We start from the raw sequence: 25973 nt of genomic DNA, 5'->3' as shown, positions 1-25973 counted from the left end.
AAAACTAAACAGCCTGTGAAAAAAGGTCATGTTTTCTCCCCTGTAATATAAATGATTAATCAGGGCTGAACAAACATTTCAGAGTCAAACGTGGCAAAGGCACTCCAGAGGACCTGGAGGCATACATGTAGTACTTTTCTGCAACCCCTTAAAGCAGTTGCCTCTTTCCAACTGCATATTCCTTGGAAACATGCATTTGGATTAAGGGGTTGCAGGCAGATGTAACATGGTTACATGGTTCAAACGCTCTTGCTGCTTTCAAACTCAAAATACTGTCCTATCTTATTAACCGTGCTAAATATGGTGGCAGTACATAGCCAAGATACCATAATGCATTTTGGTGAACATATCACAATGACACAGATATTTTATATTTTAAAAAATTACCCATAAAATTTGATACACTTATAAAAATGCATTCCACAAAATAAAAATGGTTTGGCTTTACACGGACTTTAATCCGGCCCTATCACATAACTGACCCATTCTTTAATCTATCTTATTTTATACTGCCTACATTAAACATATTGTTGCTTATAAAGAATACTTTAACATACGTACCATTACTATTTGAGTGCACAGAATAATCATTGCTCATTAGCATTGATGTGGAATTAGTAGAATTACTATTGGATTGTAAAGAATGTGAAGAATTGGATACACCTTGATTAATATTCTGCTTCCTTAAGCCATTAGTAGCAGTTCTACTCCAGTCTATAGTAAAAAAAAAATTACATAACATAGTGTGGTATATATTAAAGTCAAAATAATAAATTGAAATTTGTATCTAATTTAAAGATTCCTAGTAGGATCTGCAGGATTATCCTACTTTTGTCAGAATGACAAAAGCAGGTTTGTCCAACAATGGCGCCCACTCTTCCCTTTTGTGTGTGGTGTATATACATTATACAGAAAAGGGGTGTCATCTTTAATCAGTCCTGACCTTGCTCCCCCTTTCCAGCATAAGTATCCCAGCAAACCAAAACTGCATCAAAATGGTAATATGCATGCAGTCATGTCATGGTACAAATTCCACCCCATCCGATGGAAGTATTTCTGCTTTTTTGCATCATGATACAATTCATCACTTGTTCTGCTTACTTCCCCTGGCATCTGTGTTCAGGAAGAATCAGATTAGCTGTGTTTCCCTCCCATCTTTTGAAGCTAGCTTTTTTTGAGGTTGGGATATCTGAAATGCATAAAGTCCCAAATACAACATGTAATAAAAAAGGGGTGAAGAACTCAAGGCTCTAAATTACCTTACTCCATCTTACCCACAATCCAAATCAAAATATAAACAAGCTATTTAGCTATTTTTCCTCCCATAATTTGTAATAATAAGAAAATAAAATGGCTCTGGAAGAGAGCAGAGAGACCCAACTGATTTTCTACCCTCATTTCTGCCTTGCTGCTATAGCATTTTGACCTGAGGAAAGAAATGCTGGGTTGCTCTGTAATTCTACTTTAAAGTCCATGCCAACATAGAGCTAAGAAAAAAGTGTATACGGATATCTACAATCATAAAAACTAAAAACTGCATGCATTTTCTTCAATAGCAAACAATATATTATGGAACAAGTTTATTTGCCTTCAATTGCCACATTTATTTGAGAAAAATATAAAGTGAGTAGAAGAATCAATAAAAAACAGTTATTTATACAATATTCCCCACCTTCTGCCTTCCACTAATCCCATTTCTAGCCCTGGCTTCCAGCTATACTTGCTGAAATCCATTTCAGAAAGGGGTGTGGGGTTGGGGGGGGGGGAAGAAGACTCTGAAATAAAACCAGATGGGATCATGGAAAGACATAGAGGGCTGAGGTTTCAACAAAAAAAAAACCAGTTTTATACTCAAGTAACAGAACTTCAAATCATTGTGTCTGTAAACTGCAAAACTAAATATAGTCTTTTAATAAACTAAATACAATAGTCTTTTAATATTTACCTGAATTTTCAGCCAGCCGGTATTTTCCACAACACAAATATCTTCTCCACTGTTTGCGAACATTCTCCTTTGCAACACAGTAAAAAACAAAAATGAAAAATCCTGCAAAGTAATGTTTAAAGGAAGTTATGATATTTTACTTTAAGAAAATAGATACAATTCAAACCCCATTTTTTCAGAAATTATTTTACCTTTTAAAAATCTGCTACATGAGGGCAATTTTGCATAACACAGATGCCAGCATGCCTGTATATGCATGCCAAAAAATAAAAATGCAGGTAACATTCATATCCTCTGCAGTTCATAGAGCAGAATGAATGCAGATAGTCTTCATTTAGTGACTGTCTCTAGCAACTGTTCATAGTTATAACAGTGATGAAAAAGTAGCTTTGTGACCTATTTCATATACTAGGGCCTTTGCTTTAAAGCAAAGGAAAGCTGAAGTAGCATCATAAACACAACGGTGGTTTCATTTAGTGATCGCTTTACTTAACAACTGAGTTCCAGTCCCAGTTCTGGTCACTAACTGAGGACTCTGTGTATGAATTTGCCTCTTACGAGAGAAAGTGGAAGTCACCTTTCAATTCCTTTTGTAACATTTCCTTAGGTCAGTGTTTCTTAAAACTTTCTCACGACCCCTTTTCATTTTTAAAATTATAGAGGACCCCAAAAGAGCTTTTCTTTACGTAGTTTATATTTCCTAATATTTAAAATATTAAAAGTTAAAATTGATGCATTTGCTGTTATTACCACTTCTTGCAATTGTTTAATGGGATTTTAATACTATATTATTTTTCAACATAGACTGGCAAATGATTTTGATTTTGCGGAAGGGTATTCCCCCCCACCAGGGTTCCTAAGACTACACTTTTAAGAAACATTGCCTTAGGTGCTTTAGATTCTCTTCTGTATTTTAACCCGAGAGTTTTTTTCATTCATTTGCTGATTCTAAATTTAAGGGGTCTGCAAGAGGAAGTGTCAAAGAAAGTAAAAGTGGCAGCTAGGTTTGCTCAATCAACATCTCAGCCCTTTTGTACATGTTTTGACCTCAGACACATGTAAAAATGGATGGGATTTTGATTTTGTGGTGATGATTACCACACTGACTTTTTCAACTCTTCCTCAGAGACAGCCATGTTAAATATTTATGAACAGTTTTGACAGCGTTTGCAATATAATAAAATAACATTTGTTTTACTATCACAGCATCATGCTTTTCAAAAATGCCTTAGTTAAACATCAATATTACTAAGCGGTGCTTGGCTTATGTGATTTACTGTTTTGAAAAAGATTTATTTAAATATAACTTAATGCAATTTAAAGCTTATGCAGAGCTGATTGGGTTAATTATTTTATAGAATGATAAAGCAAAATAATAAAATAGGATGAAATAATTCATTTTTGTACAGTTAAAGAGTATCAGTCTATTGTGAGATACTTAAATCACATACCTTGCAAAGTATTAAAAATTGCAAAGAGATACATAAAAATAAGATTTACAGGACCCCATGCAAAAAAGGCAAATCCCCAAGTAATTCCCAATAAGAATGTAAGGCCGGCAACACTCCTGAGATCTTGTATACTAGTTTTCCTCTGGGCACCAAGCTGCTTCTTCTTTTTGATTCTACAAAGCTGAATCAGTACTACTATGAACATACTGATGTTCAGCAAAAATATTGTACAGAAGTATCCCACAACTGTGATGTAAAATACAATGTCATTCTTAATCCAGCAGCTAAAATACAAAAAAATAAGGTATAAATCAGTTGAAAATGAAGAGACCAAAATTTAGATCCAGCAAGTCAGCTAACTAGACCCATTAATTGAAATTAACTGAAATTAATAAGTAGACAATATGCATTCCTTAAAGATATATCTAGCTTAATCTAGCTTACCTGATTTAATGTACAATTTGAACCATTATTGCAACTCATGAATCATATCTACAATAAAACCTTTTTTTTAATATCCAAGGTAAGCCTTATTTAAATTTTATCTTTTATCTTTTTATTTTTATACACGTAAGTGCTAGAGAAGTTGTTACTATGTTGATAACTAATACCATAGAGCAGGGGTGTCAAACTTGCAACGACACATGATGTGTCGTGACTTTTTTGCCATTGCCAGCAATGGGGTGGGCACAGTTTTGCTATGATGCATCCGGCCCGTGGGCTGGCAGTTTGTCACCCCTGCCGTAGAGGGAACTTTGTGAGCTTTTCTCTTGGATTCTTAGCAAGAAGCCATTGTTGCTGTTGGACAGCTGATCATTTTTTTCCACAGATCAGTTGGGGTGCAGCTCAAACAATAAAACTCATTTTGCAATTTGTGATACTGGAGCTTTGGTATTCTTGAGGAAATTTACATCAGTCTTTTGATTCCCTGATCTTTTCCCTTCACAGCTGCCAGGCTGCTAAAGTATCACAATGTCCCCATGACGTGCTTCCGAGTAGTTTTGTAGCTAATGACATGGACTGTTTTTTTCATGACTTCACTGCAAAAAGTAAATACAGTGAAAGTCAAGGAAGGGAATCACAGAGATGCTGAGGTTGAGTTTGGCCCTCCATGACTACTCATTTGAAGATGGCTTGTTGTCTCTGTTCATTCTTTTTACAACAGTTGTAGCAACAACAATAATATAGTGTTACCAGACTAAGTCTGAAAGTTTGAGAAATATTTCTGGAAAGACAATGGAGAGTGGCTATATAGCAGCAAGTTTGCTGTGGAATTCTGGCAGTTGAAAACAATACATCTTTAGCTGATATATAACAATGTCCATCATATGTATTGTAGAGAAATTTAAAAGACTTGTGTTTTATAAGATAGGAAACAGGTTTCTTGCTACTATTTAATACGTACAAATGTTTTAGATGATTGCCTAAGTTTTACTTACAATTCATCTGATGAGCCATTGGGAAATTTTCCATATGATCCAAGCCCATAGTTATATGGAGATACTGCTAGTACAATGATTACTACTATGGCTGGTAACCCTGAAAAATCAAACACCAGCTTGAGAATATGGGTGGCTATAATACATTTGAACAAATAAACAAGTATAAATTACTTAAGAGTTGGCAGTGGGATTTTCAAGAAACAGAAAAAAAATTTCCCAGTGGATTTCAAAAATTCATACCATTTCATTTCGCTATCTCAATTTATCCTATAGATCTGGAATGTTTTATAGATAGGATGATGTTTTGAAATCTACAAGGAAATTATTGTAACTGTCACTTATATAGGTCTTTTTCCAAGAGCGCACACTAGCTAGCAATATACAAATATCCTTCCATTTGAATCATATTTAGGTACTAATTAAAAATTTCCTTTGAGTATTAAAAAAAACTTCCTTTTAAGATATCTAGATTGGTGTCTACTAACAGCAGTTTTATTTGCTGGACCTTCACATGATTGCTACCTAGGATACAGAACCCGCTCCAATAGCTTAGTATGTAATTTGGTCTGTTCTACAAATCACCCCCATATAGAAGTAACACTCATAAATGAGGACCCAGATTGTTGGGGGCAATTAGCTGACTTTGTAAGAATGCCACTTGGGTTGGGGGGCGAAAGCCCTAATCAGGCATATACATAGAATGAAGGCTATTGCTAAGCACATTGATTTGTGCTTTAAATTGTAAGCCGCCCTGAGTCTTCGGAGAAGGGCGGGATATAAATGGGATTAAAATAAATAAATAAATAAATAAAAATAACAGAGAAGCACAAATTGCAGAAGGTAAAATCTGAAGAGTCAAAAATGTGATGGGAGGCTAATATGAATGTTCACTTATTTACCTAATATAAATTACTTAAATTTAGCCTTTGCAAAGTAGGAAGCATAAGAAATGCCATAAGAGATTCTATATAAGGTATTAACAATGTTAGTATTATAAGCTGTTGAATATTATGATATATATATATGTACTTTCTTAACGTATTGGGTGATAAAATACACTGGAAGGGAACGTGAGTTGCAAAGGTTAATAGTGTGTCTCAAAACCAAGTGTTTTCGTAAATATTAGCCCTGTTCAAACCAACAGTATACAATATAGTGATGTATAAAACAGAAACAATATAATCCACGAGGCTGAAGCTAGTTTTCATGAAACCTAACTGCCCATAACTTCTCCATATTGATAGTTCTTGTCCACTGGAATAAATAAAAGTAAACTGTAGTCTTTACAATATAAATTCAGAACATACATATATTTATATATATACTTACCCCAGCCAATAATGCAGAACTTTAGAATATATTTCCTAACGTACGTATTGAATACTTTCACAAGGGCAAGATACATATGAAAGGCTTCAAGGCCCATCCAGGTGAAAGAAACCAAAAGAAAATAATGAAGAAAGGCAGCAACTGAAATGCACAGACCCTGGATCTCATACAGAGCAATCCAAGAATCCAGCAGGAAAACCAGGTTTAAAAGAAGTAGAGCAATGCAGAGCTGGATAAGAATTTTAGATGGGTAGTCTCTTCGGATTTTCCTATAAACTCAAATAAATTAAATATGTAAGATGACACCTTTTTTGATACATTTAATAATATACAATATGGTGCAGGCAATATTTATATTGTTTTAATCTCTTAAACAAAAAATGTAACCTTTTTCAAATGCTGTTGTAAGATCATAGAAGCATGAGAATCCTTGCAATTTCCACCTGAAATTACAACTTTCTACATTATTTATTTTTTTACTTGCATGACAAGCTGTAAATATGTTTTTCTAATAATGGCAAGTTAGTAAATTATAAAAGTATAATTACTGAAGTACCAAAAGTTATTACTTGAAAATTGCAGGAACAAAATCTCTATAATATTTTGCTAGTAAAATATAGAGAGAAACCAGAGAATAAAAAAACAAGGAACAGGGTTTTTTCCAGGTGAAAAGGTATTAGGTGAGGAAAACCTTGAATAGACCCATGTGAAATCTGTGTCAGGACCCACCCCAAACTACGTCTTAGGAAGACAAAATTCTTGGAGTCTATTCCAAAAAGAATCTTTACTATGACATGCTTGGTTGTAGGAAATGAGACAGGACTTAATATTATCCCACGAAGTAAACCCTTATAAAGAGTTCCCGTTTTAACCCCCCTTAACCCCATTTGGTCAGTCCCCCATCCTTTCTCTCGTATCATCCATCTCGTGGGAAAAAGGAATTTAGGACCCTTCCTGTTTATTGCTCTCTTCCGTGACAAAAGCCAGATGCTAGCCCCCCCCTTTTGTTTCCCCAGTTCAAAAGGCTTCTCCTTTCCTTTGAAATGCCTAATACCGGTTCAATACACATCTATTCTCTTCTCTTCGGGAGATGGCAGAATCCATGGAATAATGTTTGAAACATTCCATTTATGAATATGATATAAATGGATTCTGACAATCTGTGAAAGGAAAATCTGTGGAAGCCACTCATTTAAATCACTAAATCTAGAATCAAAAATTCTAGGATATGTTGATATATTTTTTTATTATGAAATCAATTGAGAAAATCAGTTTGTCTTATTTGACATATTGCTTTTCCATTTCTACACTTGGCTTCCTAGCTAAATAAAATGGTTGTAATCTAAACTTCTTTTACTTTTCAGTTGTTATTTATAAAAATTCTTTCTCAGGCTAATCAAAGATGCCTTATAATATCATAAACATGCCATATAATTTAGCATAGCCAAATACGTACTCAAATGCAATGTAGGTAACAAGAGTCACAGAAAGAAAAATAGCTGAAAGTCCACAACCTATGTAGGTGATGAAAGTTAGAATTAGCACTTGAACTGGAGATATAGTGGGGTTTCTTGATAAATCCTAAACAGAAAGAGAAATATTTTTTAAAAAATCTTATTTAAATTTTAGCAGTTTGTCAATATACACAGCTATGTGTATATTTGTGTGTATACATGTACGCTATATCCATTAATTATGTGAGTTGCTTTGAGTTATAAATGTGAGATATGAATTAAATAAACACACACAAACATCTATATACTACCAAAACACTCATGTTTGTAAACTTTAAATGGATAAAATGATGCATCATAAGGCACCTTTTCACCTAAGGCAGGGGTGTCAAACTCGCAATGTCACGTGACATGTTGCGATGTATCATGACTTTTTTCCCATTGCCGGCAATAAGGCGGGCCAGCAGTTTGACACCCCTGACCTAAGGTCTCTCAAATAAGTTAACTTACAGAATGCATCAAACATCTGGGACCAATGATTTGTGGAATTGAAACTAGACAAATTTTATTAATATTACGATACACAAAAATGATCATAAAGCATTTATAACATAATATAAAAAGTCTTAAAACATTTCTCATGGTCAACTCCTAATGTTTGACTGTGTTATGTTATTAAGCATGGGTTACTTTCAAGACAGATACATCTCTGAATATCTTTCTAAATTTTTAGGAACTTTTGAAGTACACTAGAAGCTCTGCCATTTTTGAAGGCATTGCGATATCTGATTAGGAAATATCTCTGAAACGACGACCAAATTGTTTACAGGTTACATGTAATCCTCAATTTACAACAGTTTATTTAGTGACTGTTCAAAGTTACAATACTGAAAAAAGTGACATGACTGTTTTTCACATTTACAACCGTTGCATCCCCATAATCACATGCTCAACATTCAGACACTTGGCAACTGAGTCATATTTATGATGGTTTCGGTGTCCCAGGGTCATGTGTTCATCTTTTGCGATCTTCTGATAAGCACAGTCAATGGAGAAACCAGATTTACTTAATCGTGTTACTAATTTAACAACTGCAGTGATTCACTTAACCACTATGGCAAGAAAAGTTGTAAAATGGGCAAAACTCACTTATCAAATGTTTCACTTAGCAACAGAAATTTTTGCTCATTTTTGGTTGTAAATTGAGAACTATCTGTATTTACTATATGTATACATTTGAACCATTTCCTCTGCCTGCCCACCTCCTATTCCTGAATCCAGAAGCTTTATATTTTAAAACTTATTATAATGGCAACCTGTGAACCTTGAAGTAAGTTGCCTTTTCTCCCTTTCAATCCGACATTACAGCCACTGAGAAACTCTTAAGACACGCTAAGCCTCTATGCAGCTTTTGCTTAGATAGTATAAGCATTACCAGTAATATGCCAAAACTTGTCAGGTGATTGCAGCTACAGATGGTTTCATTCATTGTTCTTTCTTTTACCACACAACCTTCAGAATTCCAACTGCCTTGGCCATCTGCCAAATATTAAAATACTTCTATTATCATATTATAAGCAATATAGTTTTTAACTAGCTTAGTTGACATAAATGAAGTCATATGATTGTGAAACATACCATTTTTATCCCAGAAGGCACATCTAACAGTCAGATTCGCCTGATTGGAAGAGGGGAAAAAAGCTTAGCTACATATCACATGATTCATATATTAAAAAGAAGTACCACTTGTTTGCTTAGATGTAGGTACATCTATCACTTCAGACTGTTCCTCTAGAGCAGGGGTCTTCAAACTTGGCCCTTTTATGACTTGTGGACTTCAACTCCCAGAATTCCTCAGCCAGGCACGCTGGCTGAGGAATTCTGGGAGTTGAAGTCCACAAGTCATAAAAGGGCCAAGTTTGAAGACCCCTGCTCTAGAGCTACAAGGAATTATAAAATACCACAGAAACTCCCTACAGAGTTTGCTCAGGTAAGTCCTCTGAATCAGGGCCCTAATTTATTCCTGTTTTTACAAATAGAAAGTACTAGTACAAAGAATAAATCATGAGGAACTGAGTGTGTAGGAGTGTTCTGGATATCTGTCAAAATATGCAAAACATCAAGCAGATTTTGAACCTTATACAAAAAGGCTTATAAAATCTCTATTTAGTAATGCAAAGAAAAATTAGCAGAAATGGACCTTTTTTATTAGTAGTATAAATATGGATCTGCAGCTTCAGTTTGAAAGACACATCTGCCTACATTATGTCAGAATGACAACATAATTAGGTAAATTGTACCTAGATTTAAGATTATTCAGCTAGATTAATAAAAATATCTAAATATTCAGGTAATTAAAATGATTAACTTCTGAAATAAAGCATAAGGAAATAAAATATAGTGGTACCTGATTAGGCCTGATATTTTGTAGCGTGATAGTCACATTTGTCTTCAAGTTGTTGACTGAAAGGTTAGCAATACTTGATGATATAACGTAACTGAACAAAGAGAAATTTTTCTGTGTAGAATCCTATGAAATACAACCATGTGTGTTCTTATTAATTAAGTATAATTTTGATTGCAAGAAAAATTTCAAGCATGCTTTGAAACTATAAAAATACCTGGAACAGAGTTGTTTTTTTAAAAAAGTTAAATGTAATTCTAGAAGCTATATGCTTATCTTGAGGTTTCAAATCTGCCATTAATGATGATGGAAGTGTAATGGCTCCAATAATCTTTGATGGCACTTCAATTCCAAGGATAGCCTTTTTAAAAAAAAGAAAAAAAGAACACATTGTTCCCTAAAAATAGATAATTAATCTATATGCTTTGTGCTTTGTATAATAGATCAACATTAATGTAATAAAAACATCCATGCTTGAGGCATGAAAAGCAGGCACATAATTTTGTTTATTTTCATCCCATCTTTATTATTTTTATAAAAAAAATTCAAGGTGGGGAACATACATAATATTCCTTCTTCCTCCTATTTTCTCCAAGGCAAGCCTGTGAGGGGGGGGTTGGGCTAAGACAGGGGTAGGCAACCTTGGCTCTTTTATGACTCATGGGCTTCAACTCCCAGAATTCCTGAGACAGCACAGCTGGCTCAGGAATTCTGCGAGTTGAGGTCCATGTGTCATAAAAGAGCCAAGGTTGCCTACCCCTGGGCTAAGAGAAAGTGAGAGAAAGTCACCCTGTTGGCTTTCATGTCTGAGGCAGAACTAGAACTTATGGTCTCATGGTTTCTAGCCTGATGTCTTAATCACTAGACCAGACATGTCAAACTCAAGCCCTGTGGGCCAGATCCAGACCGTGTTGTGTTTAGATCTGGCCCACAAGCAGACTAGTAGGAGGAAATGACTTTTATGTAGTGCGGTTGTGAGCTTGCATGAAATTTGTCCCTGACGCAAACGCTGATTACAAAAGTGAGATAGCAATAGTTAGGCTACAACAATTGCTTTTTGTTCCAGTTACAGAACCTCTCAATAGGTTTTTCAGATTTAAAAGTTTATGTGTTATGCTCAGTGCTTTTTTTGTAAAAGAAAAAGGTGCTGGAACTCACACATGTCATACAACCCGCCTTGCCTACCCTACAAGGTTCTATCCAAAAAAGGTGCCGGAACTCCGTTCTGAGTGTTCTATGAGAAAAAAAGCCCTGGTTATGCTTATTGCCACTCTTTATAGCAGACAAAAAGTGCACCATTATATTAGTAGCCATTCAAAGTTACAATTAATCTCCAAAAAAGGTACTTATGACCTGGATTTGAAATTTCAATGACCAGGCCCTACCCCAGTCCTGTGACGGCATTTTTAACACTCAGCAAGTTGCTTGCATTTACAACTATCTGCAGTGTCCCACAGTCACATGACTGCAATTTACAATGGTTTTTTTTCTGGAAACTGGTATTTGGTTTTGCTTAATGGCAAAAATGTTTGCTTAATGACCATTGCATTTATTTGATTATCATCACATTTGCTTAACCACAGCAGATAAGGTTGTAGTCAGACATGCTCATGTGATGACCCACTTGAAGACGGGCACAAGTTATAATTGTAATTCTGAGCTCAATTATAGTCATACATTGAGGACTACCTGTATTGCATTCTTTAGAAACAAAAGCCCAGCTGGGGCTACTTAAATAGACATGCAGGATGTATTCACAATAAAGTACACCTATACCTGCCTGCATCAGGTTATACAATGTACAGATCCTATACTTTTAATTTTAAATTATTTTAAAGCCAACCTAATTAAAAATGGGCAAAAATCTAAACGAGTTGTATTTATCTGCTCTTCTGATACATCTTTAGCTTTGGAGACTTTGGATTTACTAACAAATTCTATACTCAAACTTATAAAGAGTGTTACTTAAAGCCCTAAAGAAATTTAAAAAATAAAAAAAATATGGCTTACCTCAAGATCTGAGGAATGTTGAACAGCAAAAGAAACTTTGCTAAAAGAGCTACTGTTGACTTTCAGGACAGCCAGAGCCAAAGTAGGAGTGGTAAGATTAATGGATGTTGTTGAGAATTTCAATTTTAATCCAATTACATCCACAATATTTAATATTCTATTGAGATAGTAATATAGATAATTACTTGTGTGATTTTTATTATCGATTTTTAAAAGTACAATAATTTCATGAAAACGTGTCTCAGTTGAATTACATTAAAGTACAAACATGTTCATAAATTACTATGAGAAGTTAAATTTCTTGAGAAAAATATAGTTTCTCTTCTATACCATCTCAAGAGGATCATGTGAAATATATTTGGAAAACAATGAAAAATTACATTTCAAAGACTTTAAAAAGAATCACAGGACATCTGTAAACACAACGTTCATTTCAAGAAAAAGATTTTATACAGAAATATGTTTCTTACATTATAGACACATACCTTTTAGACACTGGATATATTTGTGATTGGGGCATGCTTAGAAGGAAGCTAACCCTTTCCAGCATCGACTGTCCAAGAGATGGTGCTATTGTTTCTGCAGTTAAGTAGCCTTCAAGCTCAGAAACTATGCTGCTGACATTGGAGGTATCAATACTATTGGTAGTGCTTGAATTATTATGAGAGATTTGCTCTGAAAAAGATAGAGAGGGGAAAAACAGCACTTTTAAACAAGACTGAAAATTGGGAAAATGAAATATTCCATAAATATTTGGGGTCTTTTGTTTCCTTACTTGAATAAAAAAAAATTGGCATGGGCAAAATACCATTAAAAAACTTCAAACCGTTATATATGTTTTGTTTATTAATGCAGTCCTTTGAACACATTCCCTTTAATTCATAGTAGAATCTGATGCACGTGTATCTTTTTTTGGCATGAGTGCAGTGGAGGCCAAAATCAGCTCGATGAATAAATCACCACTGGATGGAGGACAGATACAGAGGAGAAAAGATAACATTCTGTCAGGTCCCCAAATCCTTATTGTCTCCCTGTCACATATATATTCTTGTGCTTTGCTTTAGGGGCTGCCATTTAGTTGAGGGGAGGGGGGTTATTTGCTTTTGCTTGGGATTACTTTCGCTTTCCGCTTTTCTTCATCTACCTCTATCCACTTGAGAAAGGAATGTGTCTCCCTTATCAGGGAGACGGTTACAAAGAAAACTGGAGAAGACCTTGAGATGCACACCAACTGTGCCAGTTACCTGAACATCTTTGCCACCTGTGGATTGGCTGAATTTCAAATTGACATTATGACTATGGTGGGAGGAGGAATATTGCTGGTTTAACTATACTGTTTAAGCAGGATTTTCTCCTGTGTCTCCTCTTGAAAAGACTCTCTTACAGTAGAGACCAATGAGTGGTTTCGAAACCACAATAACCTGTGCGTGTTAAAGATGGACTAGCATGGATTGGGGAGAAACTTTATGTTCCAGCAGCTTTAAGGCTTAAAGTAATGCAAACAGGGTATGACTCAAAAACTGCTGGACATTTTGGATTTGTAAAAACTTTACATCTCATTAAAAGGCAGTTTTGGTGGCCTGCTTTGAAAAAAGACATAGAAAGCTACGTAGCCAGCTGCCCCATGTCTGCAGTGGCTAAACGGTGAGAAGGAAAATCCCCAGGATTGCTTCAACCAGTAGCAAGTCTGTCAGCACCTTAGAGAGAGAGAGAGATCTCTATGGATTTTATCGTAGAACTGCCTGAAAGTGATGGAAACACTGTAATTTGAGTTGTAACAGATTTGTTCTCTAGACAAGTGCATTTTATCTCATGCCCCAAGATCCCAACTGCAAAGACCCTTGCCAAACTCTTTGTGCAGAATGTATATTGTTTCCATGGGGCCCCACAACATATAATTTCACACAGAGTGGTTCAATTCACCTCTAAGTTCTGGAAAGCTTTTCTGGACTTGATGGGTTCTAGTCAAGGGCTATCATCTTCGCACCATCCTCAAATGAATGGGGGGACAGAGAGAGACTGAACTCAGTTCTAGAACAATACCTGAGATGTTTCATTAATTATCAGCAAGACAATTGGTCTGTCTTGTTACCATTTACTGAGGTGGCTTATAACAATGCTGTGCACTCCAGTACAGGGTTTATTCCATTTCAAGTAGCTAATGGTCAAACATTTGTGGCCATGCCTGAACTTCCTATCAAGGAGCCTGAAATCCCCTCCTTGCAAGAATGGATTAAATAGTTACAAAATACCTGGTCAGTAGTCAGGAAAGCTCTGAATGAAGCCAGAGAAGCCTATAAGGTTCAGGCCAATAAACGGAGAATGGAGCAAAAACCATATAAAGTTGGAGACCAAGTATACCTCTCCACAAAGTATTTGCAGTCTTTACAGCTATCTAAGAAATTAGGCCCAAATTTGTAGGATCTTTCCCTATCAAATGCATCATCAATCCTGTGACGGTTGAATTAGACTTGCCAAAGAACCTACGGAAAATCCACCATTTTCCACTGCAGTTTACTCAAACCAGAGGTCACTTCTAACCTTAGGCCTCCTGCCCCTCAGGCACCTACATCTATCATGTTTGAGGGTGAACAACACTTTGAGATTAAGGACATTCTGGACTGTCAAATACATCATGGGGTGACACAATATTTAATAGCTTGGAAGAATCTCCCTTTTGCTCAGAATGAGTGGGTGTACAAGAGACATGTTAGAGCCCCTAAACTTTTAAGATGTTTCCATTTTCAATATCCTGATAAGCCTAATTAATCTGTATATATTGTTGTTCCCCTCCCCTTTTTGTCTTTTATGTGGATTTCTCGTTCTTTTAGGGGGGGTACGTCAGGTCCCCAAATCCTTATTGTCTCCCTTTCATATATATATTCTTGTGCTTTGCTTTGGAACCTGCCATTTAGTTGGGGGGAAAGGAGGTTATTTACTTTCACTTGGGATTACTTTTGCTTTCTGCTTTTCTTCATCCACCTCTGTCCACTTGAGAAAGGAATGCGTTTCCCTTATCTGGGAGACAGTTACAAAGAAACAAAACTGGAGAAGACCTTGAGATGTGCACCAACTGTGGCAGTTTCCTTTCGAGACAATGCCTGTTTCAAGAGTTCTGCTTGTGGTTGTGTGAAATCAAAAGCACTTCCATTTCTGAAATATGCACAACCCTAGTACTTCCACATACTAATGAAACTTCATGCATATATCAGGGTCACAATAGAAGTTCCATTTAAATCAATGTTACCTGTGCTTTTTTTACTTGGTCCTCCAATATCATTAGTGTAGATCATGGAAGAAGACATAGACATGATGGCCGAAGAATCTGATGTTGTATGCTGAGCATTAGATATGGTAGATGTTGTAGGATATACTTCAGGAAAAGTAGTAATATGCTGGATAGAATGTGTTGTAAAATCTGAATTAATTGTTTCAACCAGGGTTGAAGGAACAAATATATTGGTTGACTTTGTAGGAAATTCAGAAGAAAGCACTGTAGTTTGCTCAGTGGAAGGATTATGAGTAACATATATATTAGAAATATTTATTGTTGCAAGCTCAGTGAAAGGAGGTGTCAAAACAGTTGTTGATTCAGAGGATGATTCAGAGGAAAAGGCTTCATGCTGCATTGTAAAAGAGGAAGGACCTACAGGTGAAACTGGAGAATCAGGAGTACTATGACCATTACAGGCAATTGGTTCATGAATATCACTATAAGAAAAACAGAATATTGGCATCGATTTAGTTGCAGCTTATACTTTTAAAAGGATAAAGAAAAATCCAAATCTTTGTCTGCCCCATCTCTTCAAAGAATTTGATTATTATAATATTTGCTGATTTATGCTTTTATTTTTACTATTTTTAATGAATGCTGCACAGTGTTATGGTGTTGGACAGCTTTCTAAAATTAATAAAATATGTTTACCATTAAAATAACCTAAAAGTCTATTTTTGCATGCTTTCAACAGCATTCTTTACTACATTTAATCATCAATTCTCATGTCAAGGGGTTTGGTAAAAATATATACTAAAGAATTTAGCTTTTCTATTGTCTCTTTTGAGTAGCACATACAGGAAACAAAAAGACTAAAACATTTCCTCACTACACAGTCAATACCCAGATAAGCAGGAATAAACCCCAGACAAACAACCAGGCAATAAACAATACCCTGATCAAAAAACTACCAACTCAGACAATCAAGTAAGCAGTAACCAACAGCCTAAACAAGGAACTACCAAGGAGAAAACAATACCCCATTAATAAATAAGCCGCTTTAAAACAGAGAGCAAACCTCATTCCTTTCTAGCACTGAAAATGTTACTTAGTCCAGTAATGAAACATCTGTATGCAGATAACAAAGCTCAGAGAAGCACCAAACTCTCCACAGTTCAGTCATGAGCTACATGTATTCTATTGGTACTAACACTTGAAAAATATTCTGTCATCATACCAATTCTTCTCAGATATATTTTGAAAATTATGCTTAATATGCAATCAACTATTAAAGACTTAATTTTATCTTAGAATAGCAGTTACATAGGACTGTCTATTGGGTAAGAAATTATCTCACCTTTGTCCCATCATCAGTTTATAAGACTTTTATAGTATGTTACTTTTTCTATTTTTTCCCCTCTCAATGCTAAGAATTATGGTGCACCAAATAATGAGCATGACAAGTAAACTCCAAACTTTCTAAATAAAGCAGGTTACACTTACCACTGAAGACGTTGCAACTCTTGGGCATTTGGACAAGAAAAAGGCTGCATGGAACAGCAGCATGATTCTGTAAACAACAAAGAATTATATGCACATACAGTACATATTAGTATTAATTAGTATATTGTTGTGAAGGCTATTAAATCCTTTGATGGACTAACTTCTATTTGTCCTATAAAGTATTAGTCTTACATAGGATCATTATGCAATCACCATATCATGGAACTTCACAGTGAAATTCCTTGTTTAGAACTAGCTAGCTGTAATGTCTAATAACAACTACTTAGCCTTCACTGTGCATTAGCTTGTGATATCTGCATTATGCAATTAACATCACTGTTATTTACTATGTCCACTATTACATCAGAACTCATAATAAAGTTAGCCTTCACAGATGAATCAAATGATTTGCCATCATATAAGATCAAACCCACATGTTTAATGGACAGGTTTGCAAGAGGAAAGCCTCAGCAGTTAATGGGCTGTCTTCCACTTTACTCAGGGCTCTTACGCCTTATGTGTACTGCAGTACACACAAAGACTTTTATCCTGCTGTCATCTGTACTGAACTGGCTGGAGTCTTCAGAATATGACATCATTCAAATGGTGTCAATGGACAATGGGGTTATATCTCTGTTACCAGGGAAGCAAGGAAGCTCAAAGATGGAATATTTCAATTGGTGTCATGTCTGAATAAAGCAAATTTCTGTCTAAAGAATAGACCTGTGCAAATAATTAAACAAACAAAGCACCTCTTTGGATTCACTCTTTGTAGGCATAAAAATTACAGTCATTTGAAGGTTTGACCCAGCTGCTCCAAAACTCTTTCAAACAGCTGGATGACTTTGCCCACAGGTGCTGTGCTTTGCTGAACGATTTATACAAAACTACTAAACAGCACTACAAGTATGTTTTAAATGATATTCATAATTAAAAGAACTCAAAAATTATGTGATAGAACATGCAATCTTGAAATAAAAATCCTGTGTTGGGAGACTTCTGATAGCTTTTTCATCATCTTAGTTTCAAAGATCGGGACAGATAAAACAAGCACCATTGTTACCAAGTAGCTCTAGAACAAAATTCTATTCAAAATTTTCTTACCAATTAGATTTAGTTCTGCTTTTTCTTCTAACTCTGATACTATGTTGCTTATATTCATTCCTTTCTCCAATTTTATTATAAAAATACAGTTGACTATACTGCAAAGACAAGGAAAAAAGCTTAAGATTTTTTATTATAACTGCTTCTGATTAAAACTTCCAGTATTCTTAATGCAAATATAATGCAATCATATTTGAGAAATGTTATAATACAAACCTCTGGTTTATGTCATTACACTGAATGAGAGATGACTACAAGAGAACAAGATACAATGAAAGTAAATTATTTGGTTCCAGTGACATAGGCATTCTATACAGGTAGTCCTCTACTTACAACAGTTCATTTAGGGACCATTCAAAGTTACAACATCACTGAAGAAAGTGACTTAGGGCCGTTTTTCACACTTATGACTGTTGTAGCATCCCTTGGTCACATGATCAACTACTTGGCAACTGACTCATGATGGTTGCAGTGTCCCGGAATCATGTGATCACCTTTAGTGACCTTCTGACAAGCAGAGACAATGGGGAAGCTAGAGTCACTTAACCATGTTACTAACTTAACAACTGCAGTGATTCACTTAACAACTGTGGCAAGAAAGGTAATAAAATGGGGCAAAATTCACTTAACAACAGACTCGCTTAGCAACAGAAATTTTGGGCTCAATTGTGGTTGTAAGTTGAGGACTACCTGTAATAAAAAAGATATTTACATATTTAATTATAGTATTATGTTATAGATTACTTACCTGACTTAGCCGTTGAAGTGTTTTATTGAAATCTGAAATACTAAAAGACATTTTTAGTTTCTTAATTAAAAGTTCCAGATTTCATTTTCACTAGGAAACAGGGTGGAAGCCAATTAAGTTCCACCAATTTCTCTGAACATGCAGTCTTACCATCCCCACATCTCATCCAATCCTAGGAATCTCCCCATTCTCCACAGCCAGAAACTATATGAGGACTGGGGGGAAAAAACACTGGGCAAGTGAAGTTCCACTTGCAGAATGATAATTCCAACTAGCATAATTGCATATGTATATTATAGGAAAGCAAGCTACAAAAATTAATTTAAACTATATCAATATTTATAATCATTAGGACAAATATGCTTCTATAACGGCAAAATCCTGTGCCACTAACGCCACATGAGATTTCTCAAAGAAGCACCTTTCCTATTTATTGCAATTATAATCAGCAAGTTTGGAGCAGATAAAATGGTGACTAAACACTCATGACACATTATCTTTTCACTCCAGACTTTCCCAATTAGCTTTAGCCACACTCTTCCACTTCCCCATCTGCATGTCAATCAGTCTACAAGATATAAGAGTCCTGAAATCAAAAAAAGTATGCATGCTTGGGACTTCTGGTTTCTCATAGCGAGATGGGCGCAGGAAGACAGGGCTCTGCTTACCATGGCCAATTTCACCATGCTGGGGACCCAAAAAGAGTCTAAAGTCACCCTGGAGAGGCGACAAAGAAGGATCATGGAGAGACAGTGGTTGATCCTTTTGATTCAAGGAAACCCTCCTAACTGGCAGGGGAAAGACTGGCTGCATTTATGCGGCCAAGTCAGAAGCTACTGACAACTGAGGAAAGCACTAATTAGCAAAACCTGAACATCGTGGCTGGAACTGGGTGAGAACATTATTCTTTCTCTATAACTTCAAAGGAAGAAATGCACCACCTAAGACCTTTTTCAAAATGGCAGAAGAAATTTGTATACAGGATATCTGGAGAGAGAAAAATCCAAAAAAATCTCAGAATACATTTTACTCAAATCATGGTCTAGAAGTGACATGATATGGCTATCCACTGAACTAAAAATGAATATACACGAGACTGAGATAGAAACCAATATATGGGCAGACCATAATCCATTAAAGATGACCTGGAGAGGAACAAAGAAAAAACTCAGATGGTCTCTGAATCAAGCTTTATTAAAACAGAAAGAATTTACAAAAATAGCACTAAAGGAAATGGAATTCTTTTTTAAAGAAAACAAGAAAGAAGAGACATCACTTCAAAACATTTGGGACACGGCCAAAGCATACTTTAGAGGTTTAGCCATAATGTATATGGCAAAAAAGAAAAAAGGAAAAATAACAACAAACAAAGTTAAAGGAAGACCTTAAGAAACTGGAACTAAAATTACAAATAGACCCACAAAAGAAAACTTGTAAAAAGCAAATGGAGATAATAAAACACAAACTAAACTTAATAGAAGCTGAAGAAATGGCCCAATGAATTAAAAGGGCAAAACAAAACTTCTTTGAAAATGCTAATAAACCGGGTAGATGGAGAGCTTATAAATTGAAAAAAGGGGAAAATGATAAATAAACTACAAGATGGGAAAGGATGTCTACAATTTCAAAATGAAACAATAAAAAATAAAGAATTTTATGAAAAATTATATGATATAGAAGAAATCCCTAAGAAAAAATAATGCGATATATGGAAAAAACTAAATTACCAAAAATAGCTGGAAATTTTAAAAACATGTTAAATGAAAAAATAACAATGATAGAATTGTTGGAGGCTATAAAAAGACAGAAAAATGACAAGACTCCAGGAAAGGATAGATTAACGGCAGAGTTCTATAAATGTCTACAGGACACATTAAGCTTACCAATGAAAGAGTTTTGCAATGAGATTCTATCAGAGACCAAAATACCAAACACCTGGACAGAAAGCAACATTACTCTAATTCCAAAAGAAGACTCAGATTTGATTCAGATAAAAAAAAATATAGACCAATATCACTATTAAACGTAGATTATAAAAAAATTTCCTCGGTAATAGCAGAGAGATTGAAAAGATTATTGACTGAATTTATTCATCCAGACCAAAATGGATTTCTACCCAAGAGACAAATAAAAAACAACTTAAGAATTATTTTGGATACATTGGAATACTGTGAAATGCATCCAGGGAAACAAATGACACTAATTTTCCTAGATGGACAGAAAGCTTTTGATAATGTAAATTGGCAATTTATGAGACAACAATTAAACTGTATGGACTTTGGAGAAAAATTTATAAATATAATTAAAACAATATAATCAGCCAAAGTAATTGTAAATGGAGATTTTACAGAGAATGTTAATATAAAAAAGGGTACAAGACAAGGGTGCCCATTATCTCCATTGCTTTTTTATACTAACTTTGGAAGTGTTGAATAGAAATGTTAGACAAGACCCAGAAATTAAGGGAATGGAGATAAAAGATGAAAAATAGAAACTGCGGATGAGTTGGTATTTATACTTGAAGAGCTCTTGGAGACAAGCCCTAAATTACTGAAAAAGATAAAAGAATTTGGAGAAGTAGCAGGATTGAAAATAAACAGTGAAAAGACTAAGGTTATAGTTAATAACCTTACAAATAAACAAAAAAGTCAACTGTCAGGAAAAATAGATCTCCAGATAGTCAAGAAAGTTAAATACTTGGGAATATACCTCACAGCAAGACACGCAGCAATAAAAGAAGACAATTATATAAAACTATTAAAACAAATAAAACTAGACCTAGAAAATGGAAAAATTTACAGTTTTTAATGTTAGCAAGAATAGCTATGGTCAAAATGAATGTTTTACCAAAACTATTGTTTCTATTTCAAACAATATCTATAAAAATAGAGAATTTTTTTTGATGAGTTAAACCCATTAATTTTTCCCTTCTGGCAAGGGAAAAAAGCTAGAATCAGATTGAAATTGTTACCAGAATTTAAAGAAAATGGATGCTGGGACCTCCAGACTGGGTTTTATACTACCAAGCATGTGCATTAATATGGTTAAAGGAGGGAGTTTCCAGTGACGTTGCAGCAATGCAGGTGCAGGGGAATGAGGCTCCGTTCCCCAAGCCTGATTTCTACCAATACTTTGTAGATCATGGGCTATGCAGTCAGTCAGAAGCTGCTGATTGTTGGAGACAATGAAAGCAGAAAGCAAAACAGCTGATCCGGGTGAGACTACTTTCCTTACCTCTCTACAAGTGAAAAATACTGGTTCTGGAAAAAAGCACCCAAAAGCAAGAAGTCCCCAAGCTTTAGGGAGTGGGGGATTTTTTTCTCTACCCCTCCCTCCTGAACTGTAAGCGGCGGTTTAAACTTTGGGGAAATTCAAACTGACTTATAACAATATTGTGAAGTCAACTGAGGGATAAAAGAAGGATAATTTGGGAAAGTTTTGCATTTTTTTTTATTCCTTGTTTGGAAACCATTGGATTTTAACTTTTTAAAGTTCGGTGGGAATCGAATGACATCTAGTGGCAAAATTGAGAACTACATTTAACCTTGCTTTTTTTAAATCTTACTACGGTAAGTTGTTTTGATTGGAGCTCTAAAACTTGGCTATATGCCCAGACACAGCTTCTAGTTTAAACTTTTTGGTGTTCTTGGAATCTATAGTCCTGAAGATTGTGGCTGGAAAAGAGAAGATTCTTTTTGGATTGCCCTTTTCTAGAGGATGGATTACAATTATAAATAAAAATTGTTTTTGAAGTCATCTGACTTCCATGGACTATAAATACAACTTGACCTGGAATTTTTACAAGCTGTTTTGACAGAGTGAATAACAAGAAATTACTACTAATACAACACTTTGGATTACAAATTTTTGTATATTTTTTCCTTTTCCCCTTTTGTTCTTTTTTATTACTTTTTATTATTTATTATTTACCTCTCCTATTTATTAGGAGCCTATTGGATTACAAATTCTGATTTACTTGGTGGATTATAAAGTATGATTAAAAGATAAAGATGAGCATCCCTAATCTATCTAAAGTTGGAAAAAAAGTAACCTTTACTCCCTCTTCTGCTTCTGCAAGTCGTTTATCAGAGATCAATTTATACAATGCTCCAACAAGAAAAGGTGTATTGTTGCATGAGAAACTTTAGATTCCATCTGACTTTACTGCAGACAGCAAAAATACCTTTAGCTTCAACTCAAATGAAGTTGAGAGTTTTTCTTCCCTAGGGAATCAGACTGGGGCAGGTATAACAGTCTCATTTCTTAAACAGTCATTTGTTGTTAGATAATTCTTGCTTAGGCAAAGCAACAGTTTTCCCAGTGAATTTAGCTTTCAAGTATCTCCATTTTCTACAAAGTGAAAGATAGGATTCAGAAAGAAGAGAAATGGAGGAGATGCTGATTAGAGGAACAATCAGGTTCTAAATATCCAAAATCTGGAGACAAAGATAATTTCCAATTATAATGAACTCTGAATCTGTCCTGAAACTCAAAAACCCATATAAGGAAATAATTAGTACCTACTTTCATTACCCCCTTCATGGATTACTGCCTTGTCGTGGCGAAGGGGCTTGCGTAATTCAATGAAGCTATGAGCTATGCCGTGCAGGGCCACCCAAGACGGACAGGTCATAGCCGAGAGTTCTGACAAAACGTGATCCACTGGAGAAGGAAATGGCAACCCACTCCAGTATCTTTGCCATGAAAACCCTATGGACAGTACCAAAAGGCAAAACGATATGATGCTGGAAGATGAGCCCCTCAGGTCGGAAGGCGTCCAATATGCTACTGGGGAAGAGCAGAGGGCTAGTACTAGTAGCGCCAGAAAGAATGAAGCGACTGGGCCAAAGCCGAAAGGACGCTCAGATGTGTCTGGTGGTGAAAGGAAAGTCCGATGCTGTAAAGATTTTTTCTCCATAGGAACCTGGAATGTAAGATCCATGAATCAAGGAAAGCTGGACGTGGTCAAACAAGAGATGACAAGACTGAACATCGACATCTTAGGTATCAGCGAACTAAAATGGACAGGAATGGGTGAATTTAATTCAGATGACCATCAGGTATACTACTGCGGACAAGAATCCCTCAGAAGAAATGGAGTAGCCTTCATAGTCAATAAAAGAGTAGGAAAAGCAATACTGGGATACAATCCCCAAAATGACAGAATGATCTCAGTTCGAATCCAAGGCAAACCATTCAATATCACAGTAGTCCAAGTCTATGCCCCAACCACCGGTGCTGAAGAGGATGAAATTGACCGGTTCTATGAAGCCCTACAGCACCTTATAGAACTAACACCAAAAAATGATGTCCTTATCATCATGGGGGATTGGAATGCTAAAGTAGGAAGCCAAAAGATAACTGGAATAACAGGCAAGTTTGGCCTTGGAGTACAAAATGAAGCAGGGCACAGGCTGATAGAATTTTGTCAAGAGAATACGATGGTCATAGCAAACACTCTTTTCCAACAACCCAAGAGACGGCTCTACACATGGACATCACCAGACGGTCAACACAGAAATCAGATTGACTATATGCTCTGCAGCCAAAGATGGAGAAGCTCTATACAGTCAGTAAAAACAAGACCAGGAGCTGACTGTGGCTCAGACCATGAGCTTCTCCTTGCAAAGTTTAGGCTTAAACTGAAGAAAGTAGGGAAAAGCACTAGGCCACTCAGATATGAATTAAATCATATCCCTGTTGAATATACAGTAGAGGTGACAAATAGATTTAAGGAATTAGATCTGATAGACAGAGTGCCTGAAGAACTATGGACTGAGGTTCGCGACATTGTACAACAGGTAGCAACCAAAACCATCCCAAAGAAAAAGAAATGCAAGAAAGCAAAATGGCTGTCTGAGGAAGCTTTGCAAATAGCTGAGGAAAGGAGGGAAGCGAAAGGCAAGGGAGAAAAACATAGATATGCCCAATTGAATGCAGAATTCCAGAGAATAGCTAGAAGAGATAAGAATGCCTTCTTAAATGAACAGTGCAAAGAAATAGAAGAAAACAATAGAATAGGGAGGACCAGAGATCTTTTCAAGAAAATTGGAGAGATGAAGGGAACGTTTAATGCAAAAATGGGCATGATAAAGGACCAAAATGGCAGGGACCTAACAGAGGCAGAAGAGATTAAGAAGAGGTGGAAAAATTACACAGAAGAACTATACAAGAATGAGCTTAACGTCCCAGATAATCACAATGAGGTGGTCACTGACCTCGAGCCAGACATCCTAGAATGTGAAGTGAAGTGGGCCTTAGAAAAGCTGAGCAACAACAAAGCTAGTGGAGGTGACAGTATTCCAGCTGAGCTATTCAAAATCTTAAAAGACAGTGCAGTAAAAGTGCTACACTCAATTTGCCAGCAAATTTGGAAAACTCAACAGTGGCCACAGGATTGGAAAAGATCAGTTTACATTCCAATTCCAAAGAAAGGCAGTGCCAAAGAATGTTCAAACTATCGCACCATTGCACTCATTTCTCATGCTAGTAAAGTCATGCTTAAAATCCTACAAGCTAGACTTCAGCAGTATGTGGATCGAGAACTACCAGAAGTACAGGCAGGATTTCGAAGAGGCAGAGGAACTAGAGATCAAATTGCCAACATACGCTGGATCATGGAGAAAGCTAGGGAGTTCCAGAAAAACATCTACTTCTGCTTCATTGACTATGCTAAAGCCTTTGATTGTGTGGATCATAACAAACTGTGGCAAGTTCTTAAAGAGATGGGAGTACCAGACCATCTTATTTGTCTCTTAAGAAACCTATATGCGGGTCAAGAAGCAACAGTGAGAACTGGACACGGAACCACTGATTGGTTCAAAATTGGGAAAGGAGTCCGGCAAGGCTGTATACTGTCGCCTTGCCTATTTAACTTATATGCAGAGCACATCATGAGAAAGGCAGGGCTAGATGAATCAAAAGTTGGAATTAAGATTGCCGGAAGAAATATCAACAACCTAAGATACGCAGATGATACCACTCTAATGGCAGAAAGTGAAGAAGAACTAAAGAGCCTCTTGTTGCGGGTGAAGAAGGAGAGTGCAAAACTTGGGTTGAAACTTAACATTAAGAAAACCAAGATCATGGCATCTGGCCCTCTCAATTCCTGGCAAATAGATGGGGAAGAAATGGAGGTAGTGACAGATTTTATTTTCCTGGGCTCCAAGATCACTGCAGATGGGGACTGTAGCCAAGAAATTAAAAGACGCTTGCTCCTGGGGAGGAAAGCCATGGCAAATCTAGACAGCACACTAAAAAGCAGAGACATCACCCTGTCAACAAAAGTGCGTATCGTCAAGGCTATGGTCTTCCCAGTTGCAATGTATGGCAGTGAAAGTTGGACCATAAGAAAGGCTGAGCGCCAAAG

At 36.0% G+C, this 25973-nt stretch overlaps 1 protein-coding gene across 1 annotated transcript in view; it reads right to left on the bottom strand.

Moving 5' to 3' along the window:
• ADGRG2 (adhesion G protein-coupled receptor G2) overlaps positions 1-25973 on the bottom strand; it is a gene marked incomplete at both ends in the record, with an annotated part of 84415 nt that overhangs the window by 344 nt on the left and 58098 nt on the right. Inside the window, 17 exons of the mRNA XM_081326369.1 lie at positions 562-714; positions 1946-2047; positions 3397-3680; positions 4836-4935; positions 6168-6436; positions 7624-7748; positions 9057-9160; positions 9260-9299; positions 10029-10151; positions 10243-10386; positions 12036-12192; positions 12521-12710; positions 15283-15746; positions 16753-16819; positions 17857-17954; positions 18073-18107; positions 18605-18644. Coding sequence (XP_081182495.1) covers positions 562-714; positions 1946-2047; positions 3397-3680; positions 4836-4935; positions 6168-6436; positions 7624-7748; positions 9057-9160; positions 9260-9299; positions 10029-10151; positions 10243-10386; positions 12036-12192; positions 12521-12710; positions 15283-15746; positions 16753-16819; positions 17857-17954; positions 18073-18107; positions 18605-18644 — 2495 coding nt within the window. The remainder of the gene's footprint in view (positions 1-561; positions 715-1945; positions 2048-3396; positions 3681-4835; positions 4936-6167; positions 6437-7623; positions 7749-9056; positions 9161-9259; positions 9300-10028; positions 10152-10242; positions 10387-12035; positions 12193-12520; positions 12711-15282; positions 15747-16752; positions 16820-17856; positions 17955-18072; positions 18108-18604; positions 18645-25973) is intronic.

The sequence above is a fragment of the Vipera berus genome, assembly GCF_964194415.1.
Source record: "Vipera berus genome assembly, chromosome: 4".
Lineage (NCBI taxonomy): Eukaryota > Metazoa > Chordata > Lepidosauria > Squamata > Viperidae > Vipera > Vipera berus.
Note: the sequence above shows the minus strand (reverse complement) of the source record. Positions and strands in the feature narration are given on the sequence as shown.